The sequence below is a fragment of the Protomyctophum bolini genome, assembly GCF_963924005.1.
Source record: "Protomyctophum bolini genome assembly, chromosome: 18".
Lineage (NCBI taxonomy): Eukaryota > Metazoa > Chordata > Actinopteri > Myctophiformes > Myctophidae > Protomyctophum > Protomyctophum bolini.
Genome location: NC_137879.1, coordinates 6167499 through 6190839, shown reverse-complemented (window position 1 = coordinate 6190839; position 23341 = coordinate 6167499). Strand labels below are relative to the sequence as shown.

Genomic DNA, 23341 nt, shown 5'->3' with positions numbered 1-23341 from the left:
GTCCTATGACACGCATAGAAAACATTTTTTTCTGAGAGTTATAACCTGCAATGCACCCTTTTGAGCAGCAGGGGACAGGAAAACATCTGTGTGACTCACTAAGACAATACTTGTTGAATTGTTGAATACTGGACCTTTACTGTATCATGTTTACTTTAAGTTTGCAGTTAAAGCCTCCTGTCAGGACCTGGGGAAGGAAAAGGTTAGTGATGAGAATATAATACAACAAGCAGGCCTAATTTTCATATTTTTTTTGTTTTAATTAGGTTTTCAACAGCAGTTAATTCCGCAGCTATTGTGTTCTCAACGTCTCACTAACTGATGCCAATTCAATAAAGAGACAGATGTTCTGTTGAGTTGTTCCTCACCAGCCGCTCTTATTTGTATTTTATTTGTTTATTGTAATTAGGCCTGACATCGATTAGTCGACTCGAGGAAAACAAATCCAAATAGGATTTATATATAGAAACCAACCAAGCAAGTATATGTTGGGTCAGACATTATGCACCTTCCACAGCCCAAATAGAATGATCCTCTTTTGCATAACATATTATTTTATTCAGTCAAAACATTAAATAATGCGTGATTTGACTACCAGTCGACTATAGTCAACATTTGGCCAATAAGATTCAGGGCAGGCCTAATTGTAAATGTTAAACACACAGACAGAGACTGATTTAAAAAAACGATAAATTAATAATTATCGCATCATTTGAAATGCACATTGATATTACATGAAATCTAATCTACAGCCAGTTTATATAGTGGCCCCCGTTTTCATATTTACATAAACTAGCTATCCTAAAACATCTCTCCTGGTATCTGAAGGTATTCTCATCCTCTGTTGCTCCTCAATGATCAGATGACAGCCTGTGACATTGACAATTTGGCTGGGCTGGATTTTTTTTAATCAAAGATTCTTTATTAGAATTTGAGTCACATATGAGTCAAATAAAGCTAACATACAAAAATGAGTATTTTACCCCTTCCACCACCCAGAGTTCCCGCTCCGAAAGAGCCACAACCCTGGTATCTCGTAACAAAGGGAACCCAAAAGATGGAACCAGAAAGGTATGTACACATTTAAACCTAATTACTAAGCCAACGACAAACCCTCTGACATTATTCTGAACGGGCCTGTTTTTGGTTTAGATGTTAAAAAGTGCAGACCAAGTACCGAGCCAAAGGTCAAGTTTACATAGTATTATTTAGGGTTGAAGTGGTTAAATGTCTGAAAACACCCATTTAACATGAATGCAATATGTAGTGGCGGTCCCTGCTTCTTCTCCGTCTCTGCTGGCCTACACCACCACACACAGATCTGAGATCTGTCAGGGCAAGTATTAGCCCCATATGTGCCTTCTCCCTACACTCGTTCGGAGCTACATAATGAGCGTATGGGAGAGGGCACATATGGGGCTAGGCAAGTATGCATCTCTGTGTGTGTGCTTGCAAATCAAAGTATCAAACCTGTTTTAACAAGCAGTTGGATGAGAGTCAGAACCCAGCCCTGCATGGCCTTAGGTGACTCCCACAGCTTTTAATGTGTGTACTTTGCTGGATGATGATGAATACAGTATATAATAGCCTACTAAAAAAAGAAAGAAAGGTCAAAACAACAATACATGATAAACAGGTTTAACTGAACATAGACAAGACAATGCAGTGCTGCAACTCTTAATAATCGGCTTCGAACGCCAGGGAGTAGGCCTACGAGTGGGTTTTCCAACCTGATTTAAGTTTTCTGAAAAACTTCAAATATTTATATAGCAGCATCCTTTTTTTTTTTTAAACATTTTTGAATACTGTACAGAACACCCAAAGTGGGTTCCCGGCCTGAAGGGGTAATTTAACACCAAATGGTGTTCCGCCCCCAAACAAACATATTCAGTTGAAAGAGACCTCAAAGACGCTGTTAGGATGGTGTTCGTTTACTTATTTTCACCTTTTTGACATTTTCTCATTAAACGTGACACAGTTTAACCCCCTTAAGCTCTATTTTATAGAGCAGTAAACGCCATCGAGAAGGTCCTCAGGCCCTCATTTATCAACCGTGCGTAGACCAAAATATGGGTGCACGCCGAAATTGCCGACATTTTTGACATTTACCATTTCCGCCAACGCTTGAAATTGAACGTGACAACGTGCAAAATCCACGGTTGCTCCTCAGCTGGCGTACGCATTTTTTTCCTGTCTTACACAAGCGGAGCAGCCTTGTCTGAACTGCTGACACTGTCACAGGCATCAAAACATATGTTTTCACTCCTAAAATGTTAATATAAAACGGTATGTGTATGTAAAAAACAAAAGAGAGATTTCCAACTTTACAAGTAATTAAAATCGCGCAATTAAAAACAATATAACATGTTTACAATGTATTAGTTTGTGCTTAATCAAACACTTGTTATGCGAGCGCACTTGTGAGATGATTTTGGAGCGCATGCGGACGCGGTGATGCGGCATATGCGATTATGATATTATTTTTTTAAAGGCATGAATGGACTGCACGCCTTTATTTCCAAGTGACAATGACAAGCATACAATACAGCTTGCCTATTTGTAGTAAGTACTAGCAGGCTATAGGCGTAAGGGGCTTAATCATTCACCATTTAAATAAGTGCTTAGACAGGTTTTGACATGTTTTGACAGTTCAGATAAAAGCAAGATCATTTTCGGGGGTCGGGAGGACGGGACTGCAGCGTGCGTCGCCAACACATACCAGCGCAAGCGGCAAGCCTTCATCCATATGTTTATGATTCGTTCATCAATGATCAAATCACTACATAAACGTTGATTGTGAGCTGCCTTGACGACATGATAGCCTATCTCTCATGCAGGCATGTCACCCACAGGACTTTAATATCACAGCAGTGCGCAGTATCACGCCTTCGCCGTGCACTGCGCACGAATGGGTAAAATTAATATAGGCCAGCCTACAAACTAATTCCATTCATGGCGATGCGATGTCGATGTGTCATGTATATGCGTGCATGCGTGGACATGACAGCAAAGCAAGCGAGGTGAGAGGAAAACAGACAGGGTAGGCCTACAACTTTATTTAATTCATGCAGGTGTTCGTTCTTTATTTAACAAGACACCAGTGGGCTTGCAAGTTGCGTGTGCTTCTGCGTGTGTGTGTGTGTGTGTGTGTGTGTGTGTGTGAGAGAGGTGCGTGAGGCGGGCAAGGCACGGGAGAAACCTTTTTTCCATGGTTTCCATGGTTCCCACAGGTCGTAAACATGTGTTCAGTCGCAAAAACGAGGGCGAGGCTTGATTTCATAGGGCGTGCCAGATAGATTTCAGCCGTCACATTTATTAACGTCAGAACGAAATTATGGAAGGATCAGCTGTTTGCGATCACTTTATAAATGCCGTGGCGACGTGGGTGTACTACGAAACCTGCACTCGAATCTGTGGCAGATTTTACACTCGATTGATAAATGAGGGCCTCAATGTGTACAAGGAGTCCTTGTCCTTGCTTTGAAAGGGGAACTCTTTTTTTATTACCTTTTTTGTTTTTCTTCTATGAAACCTACAATAAACCCATGCAGCCTTGTGTTGATTATTCATATTTGTTTTTTATTCTTATACAGTAGCTTTTTCTTTAACCATACAACAGCCGGTAACGGGTAATGATGAGGGATATGGACATCAATTCATTCATTTAAACAAGCTACTCCCGAAGCTCATGACGCTGTCCATCGTGCTGTCGGCCGCCTTGTCCGCGGCCGCACCGGTTACTGCGTCCCCGATGGCCCCAGAGATCTTGTCCCCGATACCTGGGGGACAACAGCCACATTTCAGTGGAGAAATGACACTATATACTCTCCCAGATTCAAGAAGCTTTATCGTCCACTATTTACACAGCAACACAGTATTTGGCCGTGTTGGTAAAAAGAAACAAACAAAAAAACATCCGACTAGACGGGTATACGATTTTAAAATTAGAATTACAAAAACAGGGTCCAAAGTACCTTCTGTGGGACATAATGTCAAACAAGTTTTGAAAGCCTTATATTAATTCAAGTGCCACGTTCATTTTTACATATTAGTGCAACATTGTGCTTCATGGGTTTTAAAGGCCATCTCCTGTAGTCCTTTTCTTCTATTAAAAGAATGACTCAAAAACTGAATTGGGACGGCTCAAATCAAATCACCTTGTTCTGCTGCTGCTGCTTCCTTCTTTCCTCCTCCGAGTAACTCGCCAACCTTGTCTTGCGCTGCGTCCGCTGGGGAGTACAGAGTAGGGCTTTAAGGAACTAGTCAGCTATTCAACTAGTCGACTAGTAAATCCACTAGTTCACCCCATTGGGACTAGTTGATAAAACTTTATTTTTTATTCGTTTTTAATCGTTTTTTCCCCCTGTTTTTGTAGGCCTCAAGATCAGATAGAATGCTAGATTTATTGTCACCAATATACAGTTTCTCTTTTTCTTTTTACATAATAGGTAGTTAACCCATTTTGACCTGAGATCAGATTCTTAAAAATGTCTTCTACATCCTGACAGTTTTCCCGGAGATCATTCGTAATGGGTTAAATGCTCTTGTCTTGTCTTCACCGATTGTAATTGGCAGCGAGGAATTTCAGAAGCAGACGAGAGGCACTTTCTGTCATTTCCTGCGATTATGTCCATCCCCGAGTTGATGTGTGATAAAGAAGAAAGTATAACTTCCCCTCGCCTTGTAGCAAAGGAAACACTTAGCTTGGATGTCATTCTAACCCATGAGATCAGATTCTAAAAATGATTCTTCTACATCCTGACGGTTTCCTGAAAAAGCTATGTTTCTATCTGTCAGTCGTTCTTCGATTTTTCAAAAATAGTAGACCTACAAGCTCGTAGCGCGCCACTCGGTGGCGCGCTATGAGCTTGTAGATCTGCTATTTTTCAATAGCTAAAGCATAACATAATGCTAACACCAAAAAGGGCACATGCACTGACCCAGTGGTGGAAAACATTTCTCACACTTCTTTACCAACCATATCAATACTGCAATGCATAGAAACACTGTTACAAGTAAAAGTCTGGTAATCACAATTTACCCTTTCACAAGTTATCATGTCTAAAATGCATTTAAAACCTTTTGAAAAGAACAGATGTACAAGCTCACACAGCTTAGTTACTTTATACCACTTTTACCACGGTTTAGTGCCCACTCTTCTGATTACTAGAAGTGTGCAGCACTAAGGAACAGTGGGCACCTAGATGAAAAATCTTTTTTTTGTCCAAAATGTAAAAAATAAATAAGAAATAATATATATACAGTATATTTGAAGAATGCTCGTATAGCCTACATGGTTTGACGTTGAACATGCACAGTATATTATTGCCAGACCTTAGCCTAAATTTACACTTCAACTTCTCGTTGAATGCTCAAAGTGATTGTATAATTATACAGGTTTTGTAGCAATTGAAGAAATATTTGACTTTAATGGTCAAATGTTCAATCATGTTCTGTATACTTTACATTACTCCAAATATTATATATATATATATATATATATATATATATATATATATATATATATATATATATATATATATATTTACATTTTGGACCAAATAGCCACTTTTACATCAAGCTGCCCCACTCTTCCTTAGTGCTCATTCGTCCTGTTACCCATCATCTAATCTGACAATTACATTTGTGACGTTATTTAAGGCCGTGTCTACGATCTGCTGTGTAGAGTGGAAAACCATTAGCTATAGATCCTGAGCCATAACTGTCACTACTATTATTATTATTATTATTATTATTATTATTATTATTATTATCTACTATTAAGGGAATAATAGCTAATAAGTATCTCACCAGCTTTTTCAATCATGCTGTTGACTCCAGACTGTAAACCTTCCATTTCAGCTGCCTTTGTATTGTTGATGCCTTCCTGCTGCGAGAAAATGTTATGTGTCGGAAAATGTGTGTGTGTGTGTGTTTGTGTGTGTGTGTGTCTGTGTGTGTGTGTTTGTGTTTTGTCTCATCACCCACACCCCTGATCGCCCGCTGGCAATACACGCCCATATCACAATGACGTGCCACTGCCAGTCTGTTTCTGAATACACCAGTTCAGTTCAGGCTTCTACATGCCACACTAAATATACTACCTGACAGGTTGATGTGCAAACAATTGTTTGGAGATGTGTCATATCGTCATATGTCGAGCAATTTAGTTTACTCACACTAAAATTAAGTAAAATACAATAATATATATTTCACCCTGACCTTTTCAGCTTCTATAAATTAAGAATGTCCTTATAATACCTACAACTATAAGACTAAAACTAAACTATATGTCAAATACCAAACTGAAAAACGAAGTGATCTAAGATGAACTACTGCAGCACAGCACATTTATTCCACTGATACCTTGAACCCTGCGCCTTTTACCCTTATGGATGAATACATTTTCTTCCTACTATATCTTGACTTATCATGATGATATTACCTCTAGGAGTTTTGTTTGAAATGTTTTGTCCTTTGGCAGAGTTGTGCACTTTACTTGAGTGCTTTACTTGAATGAAAGATTTTATTTGATTGTGACTTTGCAGGTGTGGGACACCGAAAGCATTGAAGGTCAATGGATAAATGTCAATCAGCGGCGTCCTGTCACATAAAAGGACATGTGAGTCATGTCGCAAAAACAAAACACCCAAAGTCACAAAAGGTGAAGTGTGAGGAAGTGCGTTCCTCTGTGGGACAACGCCCCATCAACTCGTACACTTCACGTGTTTTGGAATTCTTTTGTATCTTTTGTGTCAAGCATACAGGAGTAGTGGTTTAATGTCTAGCCCTGCCCTTGGCACAGGATTAGTGAGGATAGGCTGGATAAAATGTTACCCAGCCGGTTCTAAAAAAAGAAGAGAGAGTGTGTGTGTGTGTGTGTGTGTGTGTGTGTGTGTGTGTGTGTGTGTGTGTGTGTGTGTGTGTGTGTGTGTGTGTGTGTGTGTGTGTGTGTGTGTGTGTGTGTGTGTGTGTGTGTGTGTGTGTGTGTGTGTGTGTGTGTGTGTGTGTACTGTATTCTAATACACAGATCCTCTGTATTTGAAATATTGGGAAATAAACATAATTTAATTTTAGAAATGGCAACTCTTTTCCACAATATGTCAGACATGCTCCCACTGCAATACGCCATCACTGAAACTCAGTTTCGGTTGCTGACCATTTCGGAGCGGTATGAGTTTCAGTGATGACGTCATCACCGAAACTCATACCGTTCCCAAATGGTCACTAGCGCCCCGGTCTCCGGGCCACGCCCTTCAGGTCCAAATATGGGCGGAAAGTCCAGCTTCATCCAGCCAAGTGGACGTGATGTGTCGGAGAGAGTCAAGGTCACGGTTAGCTTTATTGTCCCTTGCAGGAAATTTGCAGCCAGATCATAGTAAAAAGTTACACACAACAAACAACATTCAATACAAGACTAAGATCTAAGAACAGGGCACTATAGAGACAGAGAATTCATGACATTCAATAGTAGCAAAGTCAGCAAAAGTACATTAGTGGGCATTATGTGCAAAGAGGCAAGAATAAAGTGCTATCTGCTGTTCAGCAGTTGAATAGCAGCCGGGACAAGGGATAGTTTGAACCGATTAGTCTTTGTAGTGGAGCACCCTCAGCTGGCGACCTGAGGGCAACAGTTCAAACTCAGACCAAAGTGGGTGATCCGATACCTCCAGGAGGGAGGAGGCTCTCTTAAGCATCTGCCTCTTGTACAGTTCTATGAGTTGGGCTTGGGTTCTCCCAGTTAAATATAATGGTGACAGAGAGCAGTCAATATCAGGCTGAAATCTTGCCCAAATATGTAGTAATACGTCATAGATACGTCATTATCGTTTGGTTCCACCGAGCCCATTCTAGTGACTATAGCGCCTGCAGCGGCCATTGCTAGGATTACAGTTATTCTGGTAAATAAGTTGCACTCTGAGTGCTATATTTCTATATTTAAAAAAAGGGTGACTCTCAGCCAATCGGCGTGACGTGACGACACCTGAGAGCAAAGTGTGATGTCACGCCGCCAATATAAAAGCTTGCACATCGCAAGTTCATCGCAGTTTGTATCGTGCTTTTTGGGTGTTTGTGTGTTACACTTGTTATTTTTTTGTGACGTGGACTGCTCTTTACTATAACTTATAGGTTGCGCACCCCAGGGTGTACTTGTTTTGTACGTTTATAGTCGTTTAGCATTATTGGGATCAGGCGTAAAATATGGCAGATAAAACGGGCGGTATGTCCTTGGGCGACAAAATGGAGATGTCCTTAGACGACATCATCAAACAGAACAAACAGCAGCAGAGGGACCAGAGAGGCGGAAGAGGAGGCCATGGTCATGCAGGGGCCTCGGGCAGCGGCCGTCATAGCCGTAATAATGGCCATGATAGTCGTAACGCAGGCCACGATATCCGTAGTGACGGTGTTCTTCGCCTTGGAGGAGGTTTAGGCAGCCGAGGCGGCGTTGGTCCCATAACCATGAGGAAGAACATCATCAACCGTGGTCGAGGAGGGCCGACGCCGTACAGCAGGCCGCCTAAACAGCTTCCGGATAAGCGGCAGCATGACAATGGCGGCGGCGGCGGTCACGGCAGACCGCCGTCATACAACAGCAGGCCTAAACAACAGAGTCCCGACGGTGACTTTGACGCTGGCGGTGGCAGCGTTGGGGCCGGTTTGGAAACTGGAGGCCACCTCCGCGTCTCAAACCTCGACCTCAGAGTGTCCGATCACGACCTCAGGGGCCTCTTCTCCAGGTTTGGCTATCTGAAGAAGGCCACCGTTCACTACGACCGGTCCAGAAGGAGTCTGTGCACTGCAGATGTCATCTTCGAAAGAAAGGCAGACGCAGAGGACGCCAGGAAAGAATTAAAGGACTTGACACTTGACGGGCGCTCCCTGGACATACAGTTCATCACCTCCCATCTTGACACACAGCAGGTCATGTATAGGGGACAACATGGAGGTCGCGCTGACAGACGAGCCATACGGCCTCGGGACTGGTCGTCCTCGTGGTTGCAGCAGCAAGCTTGATATGTCAGGAACAGTACACCAGTTTCCCAAACGGTTGGTCGGGACTTGGGACCCATTTGTGGGTCACACGGACCATTTTTAACGGATCACGACTCCAGTAAACTAAATTCCATTTTATTTTCCTACATTTAAAAATGTATGTATTTTTTTTAATATATATATATATATATATATATATATTATACATTTTAAAACGAAAAGTCCATAAATAAAAAATAAAGTTAAGATAATAATTAAGAACTTAAGTAGTAATAAACAATCTACAAGCTTGCGTGTGTCCTTGTAGATCTGCTATTTTCACTATAGTTTGTGTCCCGGGCAAACGTCTTAATCTCTCTTTCGGGTCTCGACCTCAGTAGTTTGGAAACCAGCTAAAGGATGAAATCTTGCGCCATGTCATCTTCCCTTACTGTTTGCACACAAGGGCAAGGTCACCTCTTAAATGCTATTTATTTTTATTTTCTTTACCAATCAAATAATACAGTAGTCAAATACATTAAACATAATAAATACAAATACACAAAATGTATACTCATAAATAAAAGCTACTTTGGAAGTATAAAACAATAAAATATATATTTAAATATTCATGTAAGCTGCAAGACCTCTGTCTATAATATTTTAACTTTTTTTTCTTTTTTTTTCAGGTTATACTGAGCATCTCTATGGTTGATTCAACATTGTGAGTGACTATTTAAATTGCGTTTAATGGTAATTAGTAAAACTGCAGATGTTGAAGCAAATAAGTAAATAAATACTAATACAGGTTTGTGTCCGGGTGGCTCAGTCAGTAGAGCTCTTGCCTTTGGACAATGTGATGGGTTCGATCCCGGACTCCACTAACTCAGCGTATCAGTAGTAGCCAGAGCTGCCTGATGGTGGCGCTCCTTCCTCCACCTCAGTGTCCATCAGGTCTAATTTTGACTTATTAATACAAGTAAAAGTCTGGAATTCAAAATGTATGGCCTACTTGAGTAAAAGTACAAAAGTAAAATGAACTTAAAAGTACCAAAAGTAAAAAGTACTCATTATGCAGAATGTTGCATTTCACAAGGTATAATTATTTGTTAAATGTTTTTAAAATCTTTGACATTGTGAGCTTGTGATCGGTTATTTTCAAATGGCCGAAATCTATAATAAGGGCTGAAGTGGTTTCTCTATGTTTTGTAGGCTGGAGTAAAAGTACAATATTTGCCTCGAGATGTAGTGGAGTAGAAGTAAAAGTATTGGAAATTGGAAATACTCGATAAAGTATATAAATGCCTCAAAATTACAGTATACTTGAGTACACATTGTATTTTACTCCACTACATTTATATTTGAAAACTTTAGCTACTAGTTACTTTGTGGATTTTGATTATTACAAAACAACTTTCGCCATTTGAAAATATAATAACAATATAAATAAATAGGGTACTAAACCCAGTTAACTCTCTAATAATAATACTAAATATGTATAATTTTTGTCTTTATTTTATTTTTGTATTTTATTTTTGTATTAGTGTATTCATTGTGTTTATTGTTGATTCGTTGGCAGACATTGTTAGAGTCATTAATTATTGTCTATGGTTTGTCAGCAGCAGACATCAGACGTTCACGCTCCAAATCAATAGGTGGCGGTAAAGAAGAAGAAACTAACCGGAAGTGGAATAGTTGGAGAGAAAGGGGAAAAAAGACGACGAAGAAGAAGAAAGAAATGGCGCTCCCCTTGCAGAGTGTTTTCTATTTCAAAATCGTCTCTGACTGTGTTCACTAAGTTTTCTGCATGCCGAATACACACACTTGTCATTTTTTCCGATTGACTACACGCACAAGGAAGGACCTCAATGGAAACAAGCCATACATAGGCTTTCTGGGCTTTTAAATCCTATTAGCAGACCTTTTTTTCTCCTTTTCTTCGTCTGCAGACTGCTAACAAAGTAGCCTCTCCTCTGAGACCGCAGGCGTTCTACTAGTATTGTTTTATTAATCAATCGATCAATTGTGGGACTGTGAAAGAAAGAATCACATGATATACCATACCAGAATACCGCGAGGTCAAACTACACAGACCAGGTTAGTACAACAACAGTGGACTACACACTAACACAACAAAACCACACGTCAAACTCACCCGTCTCTGCTTGTCTTTTTTTTTTCAGACTAGTATGTAAACAGTGATTGATTGAAGTATTTATTAACATATTGGAGAATTGCAGTACATTTCAAGCACAACTCAATGCAAAACTGTTAACTGTGGACAAAACCATAAAGCATTACACTTGTTGTTTACAAGAGGGTCCACCCTGTTCAATTCATCATAACATTTAGAGACATACAAATATACGCTTCTATAGTAAAAAACAGGAAGTCTTCAAATCACCATATAGGAGGTAAAAAGGGGGGGAAAAACATTGATTGAAGTATGTATTAACAGTTTTTACAGTACAACTCAATACAAAAACTGTTAACTGTGACTGAGTGGAAGACTCTTGTTTACACTTGTTTACAATAAGGGCCACCATGTTACATTTTTTCATAACATTTAGAGACGTACAAATATACACTTCTATATAGCCAAAAACAGGAAATTGGACTCCTCATTCATAGAAGGAAGCATGAGGTCAGTCCGCTGCCCCCCAGGTTGGCAGAGGATGTGTAGCACCCAGGATTACATTAGATAATTGACAAAAATGGGCTGCAAAAAGCAAAATAGTGCAGCCCTACTATGTTATTTATACATTTTCAGGTTTAAAGACATACTGTACAAACATTCACATCACATACAGTCATATACACACAAAACAGTTTCATCAGAGTCTTGTTGACATTGAACTTAGCCTAATTCCTTAAACATTATAGGCGTTGCTGGCCTTTTTTATGCGTAAAATCAAGGTCAAATTTCAACTTGTCGTTGATTATTGTGCCTAGATATAGCTGGTTACAATATCTACTTTCTGTCCATTGACAACACTTCTGGGAGGATTGTGGGGAACGTCTGAAATCTATGCATAGCTGATTCTTTTGTTTTAGAGACATTAAGCTTCAAGAAGGCGTTGTCCCACCAGGATAGGAAGTCATCCAGCACTTGCCCGTGGCAATTCTCGTCATTGCCAAGCTGGCTGACGATGACCGAGTCGTCAGCCGGTGTACTTAATAATTAATCTGTTGTGAAAATGGCTAAAACGATCGTTGGTATAAAGAATGTATGAAAAAGGCAGATAAAAAAACACAGCCCTGGTGGCGAGCCAGTAGAATAGGACAGGAAGCTAGACTTCAGTAACCTGCTTTTACTTCTACTTAGATTATTACGAAACATTTAACACTTCAGCCCTATATACATTTCGGCCATTTGGAAATAAGTCAATCTACAAGCTCACATTGTGACGCATTGTGAGCTTGTATAGATCTATTTTCTAAATAATTTTAAATATTCTTTATACATTTTGAAAACTTGTTAAACGGGACAATCTGCATAATGAGTACAGTCTTCTTTTAGTACTTTAAAGTTAGGGATTTCTGGGACCGATCACAGATAGTTTTTCTCATGATAGGCCCATACCGATCTTGTGTGTTATGGGAAAATTTGAATATTTCCAAAATGATATGTCAAAACTGTCCCTGTGTGTGGGGAGGAATGGGAGAATGTTTAGGGCATGTTACAAAGATGAAAATGGATATTATACTATATATCTGATTGACAGTTATACCACTTAAATGGTGTAAAAGATTGGTTTCTCCATTTTAATATCGGGGGCATCTCTACTTTGTTGAGATTTATACCAATACTTTTTCTTTTACTCAAGTCAATTTAGAATTTCGTACAATTACTTGTAATAACAGAGATTCTACATTGCAGCATTGATACTTTTACTTCAGTAAAAAAAGAATGTACTTTTTCTACACCTGCACAGGAGAACAACACAGGAGGAGAACGAACGTCGAACGCATCTCGCAACGCTGAATTCAGCCTGAGTTCAATGAGGTATGATTATGAAGCTTGTTTGTTAAATGTAGGCTTAGGCTATGAAATTGTACAGTCCATTGCGGTATATCCATTTCTGTAGTTTTGTACTGACAGCTAATTTTAGTTTTAGTCATATAGTCTTTTGAATAGGTTTCATTTATAGTTTTAGTCACATTTTAGTCCCGTGGAATGTATTAGTGTTAGTCTAGTTTTAGTTGACTAGATCAGTGGTTCCCAGACTTTTCATGTCAAGGATAAAAGTTTTTAAAAGTACCCTCAACCTAACCTGACTGATAAGACCAAATTGCTCCGATCATTCTGTTTTCATGCAGGGTACAGTTATGAGCTGAATTTGCATCCAGACGCTCTCAAAACTATCAGAAAACTAAATTCTACCCCAAATTACTGAGATGTCGATTCGCACGGGACTACAATTATCACAGGACCCCGGTGTTTGCTGAAATATGGTAGGTAATTTGGCCTGTTACTGTAATTATTAGTTATTACAGAGTAAATCACAGACATGGATGAGTCGCACGGGATTAAAAAAAGACTTCCTCCGTGATGTTCTTTTTTACCTGGGATAATACTAGTCCCCTGCGAATAGGGCTTTAGTTTTAGTCATGAGCATAGTTTTCATTTTGTTTCCATTTAGTTTTCGGCAGTGAAAAAAAATATTTAGTCATAGTATTAGTCGATGAAATCAACACTGTTTATCAGAGGGATTCGCCCAGCTTGTTTCCATTGCGGTCCATTCATAATTCTGTGTTTTAGCCAAAGCCATATACGGTAATTACTAATTAAGCATCATGACATTGTTTCTCTTGTCTGTCTTCACAGTACCATCGCAGAAAGCACATCTCCATGTGGAGATGTTGTTCAACGCGCGTTTGTTCAACATCCGACCTTAATTCCATGTGGAAATGTTGGTCTTTCTCGATATCCAGCCCTACAGGTAAGTCACAATTTGTATTACTTGGCTTATTAATTTCTGTTTATGTTTGATTCATTTGTAAGAAGTCGTTTTCGTAAAAAATGCTGTTTGCTTCAAGCCCACATTCCATGGTTTTCATATTCAGTGTATTGACTGGGGGTTAAAACTGAGATGGAGACAAAGAAAGCCATTAAAGATCATTATCAGTTACATTCCATTCCATTCCAATGCCTAATGTTCCAAGGACAAAAAAGAGAAAGAAAACCCTCAACCCTCCCACCATACTGCTCAGTGACACCTCATACTATAGAATAAAATAGTAATAATAATTTGAAAATTGGAAAACAAAATGGCGTACAGTCAACCATATCAGTGGTATCCTGTCTATGAATTGTTTCTACTCAAGTAATAGACAAGGGGCAGCCAAACCTTATCAAATTGTCTCTCCCTGTTTCTCAGGAAATACCTTATTCTCTCAAGATGAAGCGTACTAGTCATTTCATTTAGCCAATGCTTAAATGCAGGAGACTCCTCCTTTTTCCAGTGCGTCAAAATTAGTTTTTTTTGCTGTAATCAGACCATATGAGAAGATTTGTTTCTGTGCTCTCGTCAACATAGGCATGGAGTCTGACATACCCAGAGTAATTAGTACAGGATCGGGGTCAATATGAATACTCAAAATATCAGAGTGTCTCAAATATCTTAATCCAGTATCTTTGTATCCGAGGGCAAAGGGCGAAGCTGTGCAGAAGATTTGCATCTATTGCAGAGAGGCAGCGAAACTCCTGCTATTGCATTACATTTGTCACAGTGCGAAGAAATATCTTCACCAATTGTGCGTATACCCAAACCCTTCCACTGTGCAAACGTGTCATCCAGTTGGGATGGTAGAAATGAGGGGTTATCAGCTATAGGGAGCAGAAAAGATAGTGAGTTGTTCCTAAAATATGTTTGGATTTGTTTCCAGATTCTTATCATACTGTGAATAACAAGGCATCCATTGTAAAGTCTGGCAGAGCAAGCCCACCAACCTTTTTTTTGATCCTATGTTTTTTGTACTCCCAGATAAAAGGACAATCGAGTCAAAGCGTTTGAAGAAGGATTTGGGTAGAAACACAGTACAGGGAGTACAGGGAGGCATTGGAAAAGGTACAACAGTTGCGGGGAAGAAACATCATTTTTATTGTCTTAACTCTACCTATCAATGAAATAGGGAGCGATTTCCAAAATGCAATGTTGTTTTTCAGTTTCACCAGCAGAGGGGGGTAGTTGACAATTGATGCGTTCCAATCAGTGGCTAAATACCAGGGGGGCAGTCAGATGGATATTTTGTGAAGCCACTAAGGAAATGAAAGTTCATATAATGGCCTGTTGTGGCGCTATCATTGGGCTCAAAAAAAAACATAGCCCCATAGAAGTCCATGTATTTGGGCCCAACTTCACCTAGACTGTATTACCTTAATAAACATGGTCATGAATACTTTTTGCTTCCAGTCACTAGTTTAAAGTCTCATTTCTAATGTCATAATATTCTTTTTGGAAAATTATGGTCCCATTTATAAAAAAAATGACCATAAAGTCGCGCATGTTCTGAGGGGCGTGGCTACCGTTACAGTCTATGAACGGGATCCCCCACCCACTCGAGTCAAAATAAAAACCAACGAAGAAGAAGGGGGGGAAGTCCCGCCTCGTTGTCTGGGCCAGCCAATGGGCCAGCTGGCCTGAGCTGGGCCAAAACGGATCTTGAAAGATGGCGACTTCCATTGCAAGGACTTACAGGCTTCATTTTACATTCATGTTAGACCCGCGGAACGCTTTGTCCATATTTTTTACAGTCTATGCTAAATACACACAAAAGGTTATAAAAGCACACAGGGCATCTATAATGAGTCCATTTAGGCAAAAAGCCTTGTTAAAAAGGAAGGTCTTTAGTCCCCTTTTTAAAGCAGCTAGAGCCGCAAAACTCAGTTTATAGTTAAGGGACGCAATAAAACAACGACCTCTGCATCTCCGTGATGCACTACTGGACTAGCCTGGCTAATAAGCCAGACTAATATCACAACGGCTGATTCGGTCTGGCTTATTAGCCAGGCTACTACTGTACTGTTTTTTTATTCTAGTTTATTTTGCTGGCTTTAGTTATAATAATAATTTCTTCTTCTGTTTTCTACATGAATATAACCACATTATAACCATATACAATGAAATGTGAGTTAAATGCTGCAATTTGTAAAAATGGCAAAATATGACTCCTTATAACGTCGTTGAAGTGGGACTCATAAAATGTCCCTGGGACTCATCTAAAAGACTCATTACATTGAAAACCTATTTACATCACTGCTAGTGGAACTGTGTTTTTTTGCCCCATTAATGACCAATTATCACCGAACATTCCATGCCCATCTCACCTAATCACTTTACATTACATTACATGCCCCATTGCCTAATGTTCCATGGCTTAAACATTGAATAACAAACATCATTCCCATTTATATTTGAATAGAAGTGCTTGCCACCGGGATTTGACTATCACGTGTGCTCCGTTGAGGAGACGCAGACAGACTACGACCACGCTGCGGTCAGCGCCACCATACGTCTCACGTTGAAGACGGAGGAAGAAGCGAAGCAGTGGCTTCTGAAGACACGCTGCACCCCCATGACATGGAGGGTGGACAGCAAGAAGACGACCACGGGGAAAAGGACCATCTGTAATGTAAGGAAAACCATCATGACTCCCTTAACCCATTCTGACCTGAGATCAGATTCTAAAAAAATGTCTGTTTGAAATTGACAGTTTTCGTTCTTCGATTTTTCAAAAAATAGCAGACCTACAAGCTCGTAGCGCGCCACTCGGTGGCGCGCTATGAGCTTGTAGATCTGCTATTTTTCAATAGCTAAAGCATAACATAATGCCAACACCAAAAGGGGTACCCGCCCAAAATGGGTTTGAACTAATTCACCCTTTGTCAAGTCCCGTCCCCCTGGTTGTGCCCCTCTTCGCGCCCATTGGTTGCAGTTATGTGGTTGGACAAAGATCCTCTCTCTCTCCATCCACTATACCATTGAAAGAACGTGTTTTTCAGTTGCTTCTTATTGATATTCTGTGCACTCAGTTCTTATTTTAAACTTTGTGTCCAGTAAAAAAGGAACATCACAGATGCAGCATGGTGACTGGGCTTTTTCGTTTTTTCCAAAAATGATGTTTTAGCAACATAAACAAGGCGGAACAAGGCAGAAAGAGCCTGCTGGTTAGTCAGTCAGGGACCAATCAGAAGGCTGAGAAACAACGGCTGAGAAACGACAATTTACACGTACATTATTGTAGTAACAATGTCTTAAATATAATATGTAAATATGTTTCAGATTGTCTACAAATGTCAGCACCATGTTCGATCGGTCACAGCGAACACCAGAAGGTCATCAAAAAACACTGACTGTCCAGCGAAAATGACCCTGACCGTCCACCGCATCCCTGTGGCAAAGGGCAGAAAGTCAAGGTGAGTTTTTTTTCCTAATAAATGCCGCCATAGAGCACCGAAGTCTGCGTTCCTGAGATTCCTCGACGTTGACATAAGCTCAGCTGGTGGTGACTCGATTCGTACTAACCACGAAACATTAAATATCAATAAAATGAAAAATAAACGTAATTGACATTCAGTTTCTGTTGTGCGACGGGCAGATGCAGCCACCCTGCCTACCCGGAAATGTAGTCTCTGGGTTGTTTGACTCATTTCTAACGCTTTATTTTGTTACTCTTTGGGTATATTTGTACATTTTCACCTTCAGTTGATGCTTCATATCCATATGAATGAAAAGGCTGGGGAGATCGGTTTATTTTTCACATTTCTTATATGAGGCGATCTAAAATCCCCCCTAATCCTCCCAAATAAAAAGTACACAAACCTGAGGGACTGACGCCCTCTACTGACAGTGAGAACAAAACTATTCCACAAATTTAAGGCTAACTTATGTTGTGCTGTTTTGTCTCAGGAGTAAGGACCTACACATGCCACAGTATCCAACCGTGATGACTCTCCAGAACTTCCACAACCATGACATATATTCCACTGGCTCTTTGAAACACAGAGACGTTGGTCAGAAGGCCATTGAGACTTTAACGGAACTCTTTGAAAGTGGGCACACTCCACGTTCGGCCCTGACAGTCCTCCAAAGTGACCTCCAAGCGACGTACGGTGACGACTACGTACATGTTGCTGCTGACCGAGCCACCTGCCCTGACCTTCGGTTCTGCCAGAAGTAAGCAATACTTACACATTAAATGATGGAAGATTATATCCATTCCTAATTTTTGCCCTCTGTTGTGAGTTTAGTTGACCCTCCATTTGGTGTGAAATTGTGAATGAGTAGTACAGCTTCATCAGTACTACTGTACAGTAGTACAAGCCATGGCGTCAAGTGTTTCAGTGACTTTAACACTGAACAGAAAAAGAAGGCAATAAATATCAGATAATTGATAATCGGTATACACTGTCTTTTTAAACAGACGGCACAAACAGTCTCTTACAGATGGCATGAGTGCAGGGCCAGTCATTTATTATTTTATTTATACGTTTATTTAACAGGGACAATACAAAAAACAATTTATCAAGTTGTAAAATCATGAAACCGTTGCCTTGTACATAGGGTTTATAGCCATGGCTAATTTGCAAACCCAGTCCCTGGTTAGGCCTTTCTATACAATTATATTTGAACTACCTCTACTAAAAACAATCGTTTACAAAAAATACATGCGGAACAGATGCATCAAATCTAATAATATACTATACTAATAATATTTTACAACAAACTTAAAATACCCATTACATTGACCTATAAAACAAAAGGAAACATAATCACTCAGGTAACTAGTCAGACACTATATAATACATGTGAAGTTTGTGAACACAGTTGATTTGATTTCAACCGTAGTTTTGAGTCCTCTGTAGAATACATTACCATCCATCTCTAGTTTTAGACCCTTAGGCAAGGAGTTCCAAAGGTTTGCACCCTTTACGGAGAAGGCAGACTGTCCCGAAATGAGGGAACAATATAGTTACCACTTGTTGAGGCTTGTGTATAGTTTCTCTACCAGAGCTCGGAACACCAGTCCAGAGAACAAAGGTGAAATATGACCTTGTAAACATTTAAAAAAAACAATTTCATAGTAGAAAAAACCCCCACAAAAATAAAAAGGTTGTGTTTTTGATCCATGATTTTTATAGCCCGTTTGTATATTGATGTTATTGGTCATGCTTGCTGCCCTGGAAAGACAAGCTGTGCAGTACAACAGCACATGTAGCGACACCTGTGCAAAGTTGACGACATCAGCCGCAGGTTTGCCGTCTGCACCCCCTTATGAAGCGTGTGCATCGGACGAGTCCCAGTGGTGAACTTTATTTCATCGACTCGTCTGGCAATAATGGACTGTTGAGACCTGCAGGGTGTTGCTGCTTCTCACACACAGCTGTGCTGGTTGGTCTGCCATTAGGGGTCATCCTCACTCGAAGTTAAGATGAGGCTGCCATATTTGAGGGTCTGCAGCTGTTGAAAGAGTTGCTGCTAGAACAGGCCATATCCAGTCCAGTTGTCGTGAGCTTTGTACAGCGTAACCGCAGGGCAGGAAGATGGAAATCATGGAACAGAAGCAGGACAAGTTGGATTGGAGACGTGTTGTGACGCCCAAGGCTTGCAAGACAGCATTTTATGATGGATGACATTTGGATGAAAAACATATTATTTCACCAGGAAATAATCGACTATTCGACTACTTTTAGGTATTTAACGTTGAATACCAAAAATCTGTATTCGTGAATGCCCTACCTCTCAGCAGAAAACAAAAATAATAAATGGCCCCTTGCGCACACCAGTAAAACAATAATAAAAACTGTAAAAAACTTCCAAAACAAGTACAGTTGTAAGTAGTTTTGTGCTGAACACACACAAAATATAGATACATAGATAATAATTTTAATATCTCTGAACCCAATATATCTTGGCGTTACAACATCTGGGAAAGTTACATTTTCTGAGTTTGGTTGTTTTGAGTTTTTAGTGGTTAATTGATATCACATATTTTCCACAGCTTGTATAAGAGCATACGGGAATCCAAGGCTGAGTGTGGCAGCGCACAAGGAAATGGAATGTTGTTCGCACCTCTGGAGAGTGACTCTGACATGTTTGAACCTCTGGAGGGAGACGCTGAAGTGTTTGAGGATGCTGAAACAACGGGTCAGTTTAATTCTCATTTTGCTTTGTTTATTGGAGATAACCGGGATGAGCAAAAGTTTGACATGCATATGGCTTTCTTTGTAATTGAATGACAGTCCAGTTGCAACCGCTGTCGAGTTCAACCAAGGCAGCCACTGAAGGGCTTGAGGGTGCTAAAGCATCAGGTGAGTTTAATTATAAGCAAAAACATAAACAAACTACAAAAAAAAGACTACAAAAAAAGACATATGTATTGTTCAATTATTGTTTGTCTTTTTTTTTTTCCCAGATGTTTTTGACAGAGAAAAGTTCTGCTCCACCATAGAGAAGTTTAAGGAAACGGTGCTGAACAATGAAGGACTTCAAGGAGGAGCCTTAGACATGATGAAGACCTTAGACATGGTGATGGGGAACCACTCCCTGCTGCTGTCAGCCATGCGCAGGTTTGGCAGCTGCGGTACAAACGGTCGGGCATCACAGTCCGGCACGATAGCAGCAGCAGCAGCACAGCTGACCTCTATTGCCCGCCGAAGGGTCAGGCCTGGAGGCAGAGGTCGGCTCACTGCATTGAGGCCAAAGAAAAATGTGGCAAGCATGGACCATCGCAACAGCTACCCGAATGGAGTGTAGTCTTGACATCCACAGCTTGTCCCGAGTAGTAGTGGATGCTGCAGCAATGCCCACCCAGGATGCATTCAATAATGTATCGAAGGATATACCAGCTGAATGATGAAGATTTGGCCCTCGTTATCTCCCCCTGCTGTTTGCATATAGAGGGTATGCTCATGCATAAAGTGAATGGCAAATCGAGTGTCAAAGTGAGTTTAAAGTTGTTTAATACAATCGGATAGGACTTTTCTGTTTGGACGTAATGGCCAGAAAGTAGTAACCTGACTCTGCCAGCTGGGGGCGGTATTGGGTAACCATGTTCCCTAACACAGCATCCATCTGGGATCTCTCAGGGAGTTGAGCTAACGCCGAACCACTCGTGGTTCGAACCAATCACTGTGAGCTAAGGGCGGGACATGTGCGAAACCGGATGTGACGCTATATAGACACTTCAATATGATTGGTTGTGTTTGCACGGCCACACGGTGATAGACAGACGGTCCATCCATTCATCTACCAAGTATCTTGAAAAAAAGGAACAGCCCCGTCATCGAATTTGCTCCCGAGATCCCAGATCCCAATAAGCTGTGAAACAAATTTGTGTAGCAAGCTTCTTGGATCTGGCAGCGTCAGGTTACGAAAGTAGGCGTTCCCGCATAACTTCCGGGTATGATGACGATGTCCCGCGCATACCCTCTATTAGGGATTCCAGAGTGTCCGCCCTGAAACTGGGAGGTCGGGGTTCGACTGTAAAAATGGGACCCAATGCCTCCCTGCTTGACACTCATCAATGGGTTGGATTGGGGGGTCAGGTCAAATCAACTAATCAAATGATTCCCGAGCAAGGCAAGGCTGCTTGCTGCTCACCGCTCCTTGGCTGCTGCTCACTGCTCCAAGAGATGGGTCAAATGCGGAGAACACATTTCACTGCGGTAACCTGTGTGACAAATCGTACTACTTTGACTTTGATTCCAACACGGGTCTGCCTTTGCCTTTAACCCATATTGGGGGAAAGTCAACTGCAGTAATACAAGTATGTTTTACTTATTTTTTATTTATTTATTTCTCAAGGTATTAAAAATGTCTTAAAAGTTGTTGAATTGTCACTTTACTGTAATCCAGACCCAAATATTCCCATTTAAGGTTATCATTGTATGCTTTTTTTCCCTAGTCACCTTTGTCAGACATACTCTAGTTTGAAACGCTGAGAAGAAGGACGACGTACCGAAGCTCATAAGAGACTATAGCCTACTGAGTGCGGATATTAATATGTTTTTCATTTGTATCTTCAAGAATCTGCACCCCAGCTACAGAGATTACACTCCAAGACTCCCCCTGAGTAGAACATGCATTCTAATGGGTTTGTTATGCTTTATTCTTCAACATTTATTTTAATGTTTCCTCCCAGCACTTTCGTTAGTAAAGTTTTGGAAATTCAAGAAAATCTACTCAATGTTAACTTATTGGTTTTTTTGGGTACAATGAGCTCAGAAAACCTAAAAACATTTTTTGAATAAATTATGCCACAATCCCTTTAAGAACGGCTATATTGTATTTGTTTTGATTGTCAAATGTTATTTGTTTGATAGAAATTAGAAACATTTTTACTTAAGTAATAAAATGATACTAAATACTACAAGTTTGTGTCCGGGTACTGGTAGCTCAGTCGGTAGAGCTCTTGCCTTTGGACAAGGTCACGGGTTTGATCCCGAGCTCCACCAACTTGGCGTATACAATACTGGGGCCTAGCCAAGATCAGATCACGCCCACCGAGGAATCTCATTCACGCTGCCGACATGCACACAACCGAAGGAATCAATGCTGAATCCAACCAACCGCTTCAATGAGGTATTATAATGCAAATATCATGTAACTATTATGTTTATATCATACAATGCATTAAAGCTGGGCTCTTGTTACTTGTGCAAGCAGAGCGCGCAAGTATTGTGGTCGTGCTGGTACGAATGCACGTCGTGTATGCTAGGTAGGTGTTGACGGTGACGTAATTAAGATAGGTTTCAGATTACATACATAGTATATACATAGAGACATTACCTTTAATTCACCCGACACTGAAACATATCATAATTACGTCAACATCAGTATATATATCTAGTAGATATTATCTACCAAGCATACACGCATCATAAAGCCAGCCGACCCAGTATAGTACTTTCAACTTCCAACTGAACTTAGATACACGTACGTTACCTGTTACCCAACCAATATTGAAACGTATCGTAATTATGTCACCATTGACGGCCAGTTTTAACCTGACTTTAGTATTTCATTTCAGTCTTTTACAGAGAGGCTGAGATTTGAAAGTTCGTAGCGGTCGACAGTAATTGCTCGCTCTGCTTGCGCACTAGTAGGACATAAATGGCCTTTATTATTCTTTCGTTTAAGCATCATAACAATGTGTTTCTCGTCTGTCTTCACAGTACCATTTCAGAAAGCACACGTCCATGTGGAGATGTTGATCTTTCTCAATGTCCTGCCCTACAGGTCAGTCACAATGTACAGTACAACTACATTACTGGGTCATTTCGGTTTACATTTGATTTATTTGTAGGTAGGTTTAGTGCACAAGTAGTTTTAGTTAGTAGTTTGCTTTCCATCAAGGTTAA

At 40.4% G+C, this 23341-nt stretch overlaps 2 protein-coding genes across 2 annotated transcripts; both read left to right on the top strand.

Moving 5' to 3' along the window:
• Window positions 1-8202: 8202 nt before the first annotated feature.
• Window positions 8203-9018, top strand: LOC308333129 (THO complex subunit 4-B-like; the record flags this gene model as incomplete). Its single annotated transcript, XM_080789324.1, has 1 exon — window positions 8203-9018. One exon carries the CDS (start codon window positions 8203-8205, stop codon window positions 9016-9018), a length of 816 nt encoding a protein of 271 aa, XP_080645450.1.
• Window positions 9019-10761: 1743 nt separating this feature from the next.
• Window positions 10762-22069, top strand: LOC308332699 (uncharacterized protein). Its single transcript, XM_080788719.1, has 9 exons — window positions 10762-11073; window positions 12912-12982; window positions 13805-13919; window positions 16402-16611; window positions 17262-17395; window positions 17889-18155; window positions 19981-20126; window positions 20222-20290; window positions 20395-22069. The coding sequence occupies exons 2-9, from the start codon at window positions 12978-12980 to the stop codon at window positions 20733-20735; spliced, it is 1287 nt and encodes a 428-aa protein (XP_080644845.1). The 5' UTR covers window positions 10762-11073; window positions 12912-12977; the 3' UTR covers window positions 20736-22069.
• Window positions 22070-23341: the final 1272 nt, after the last annotated feature.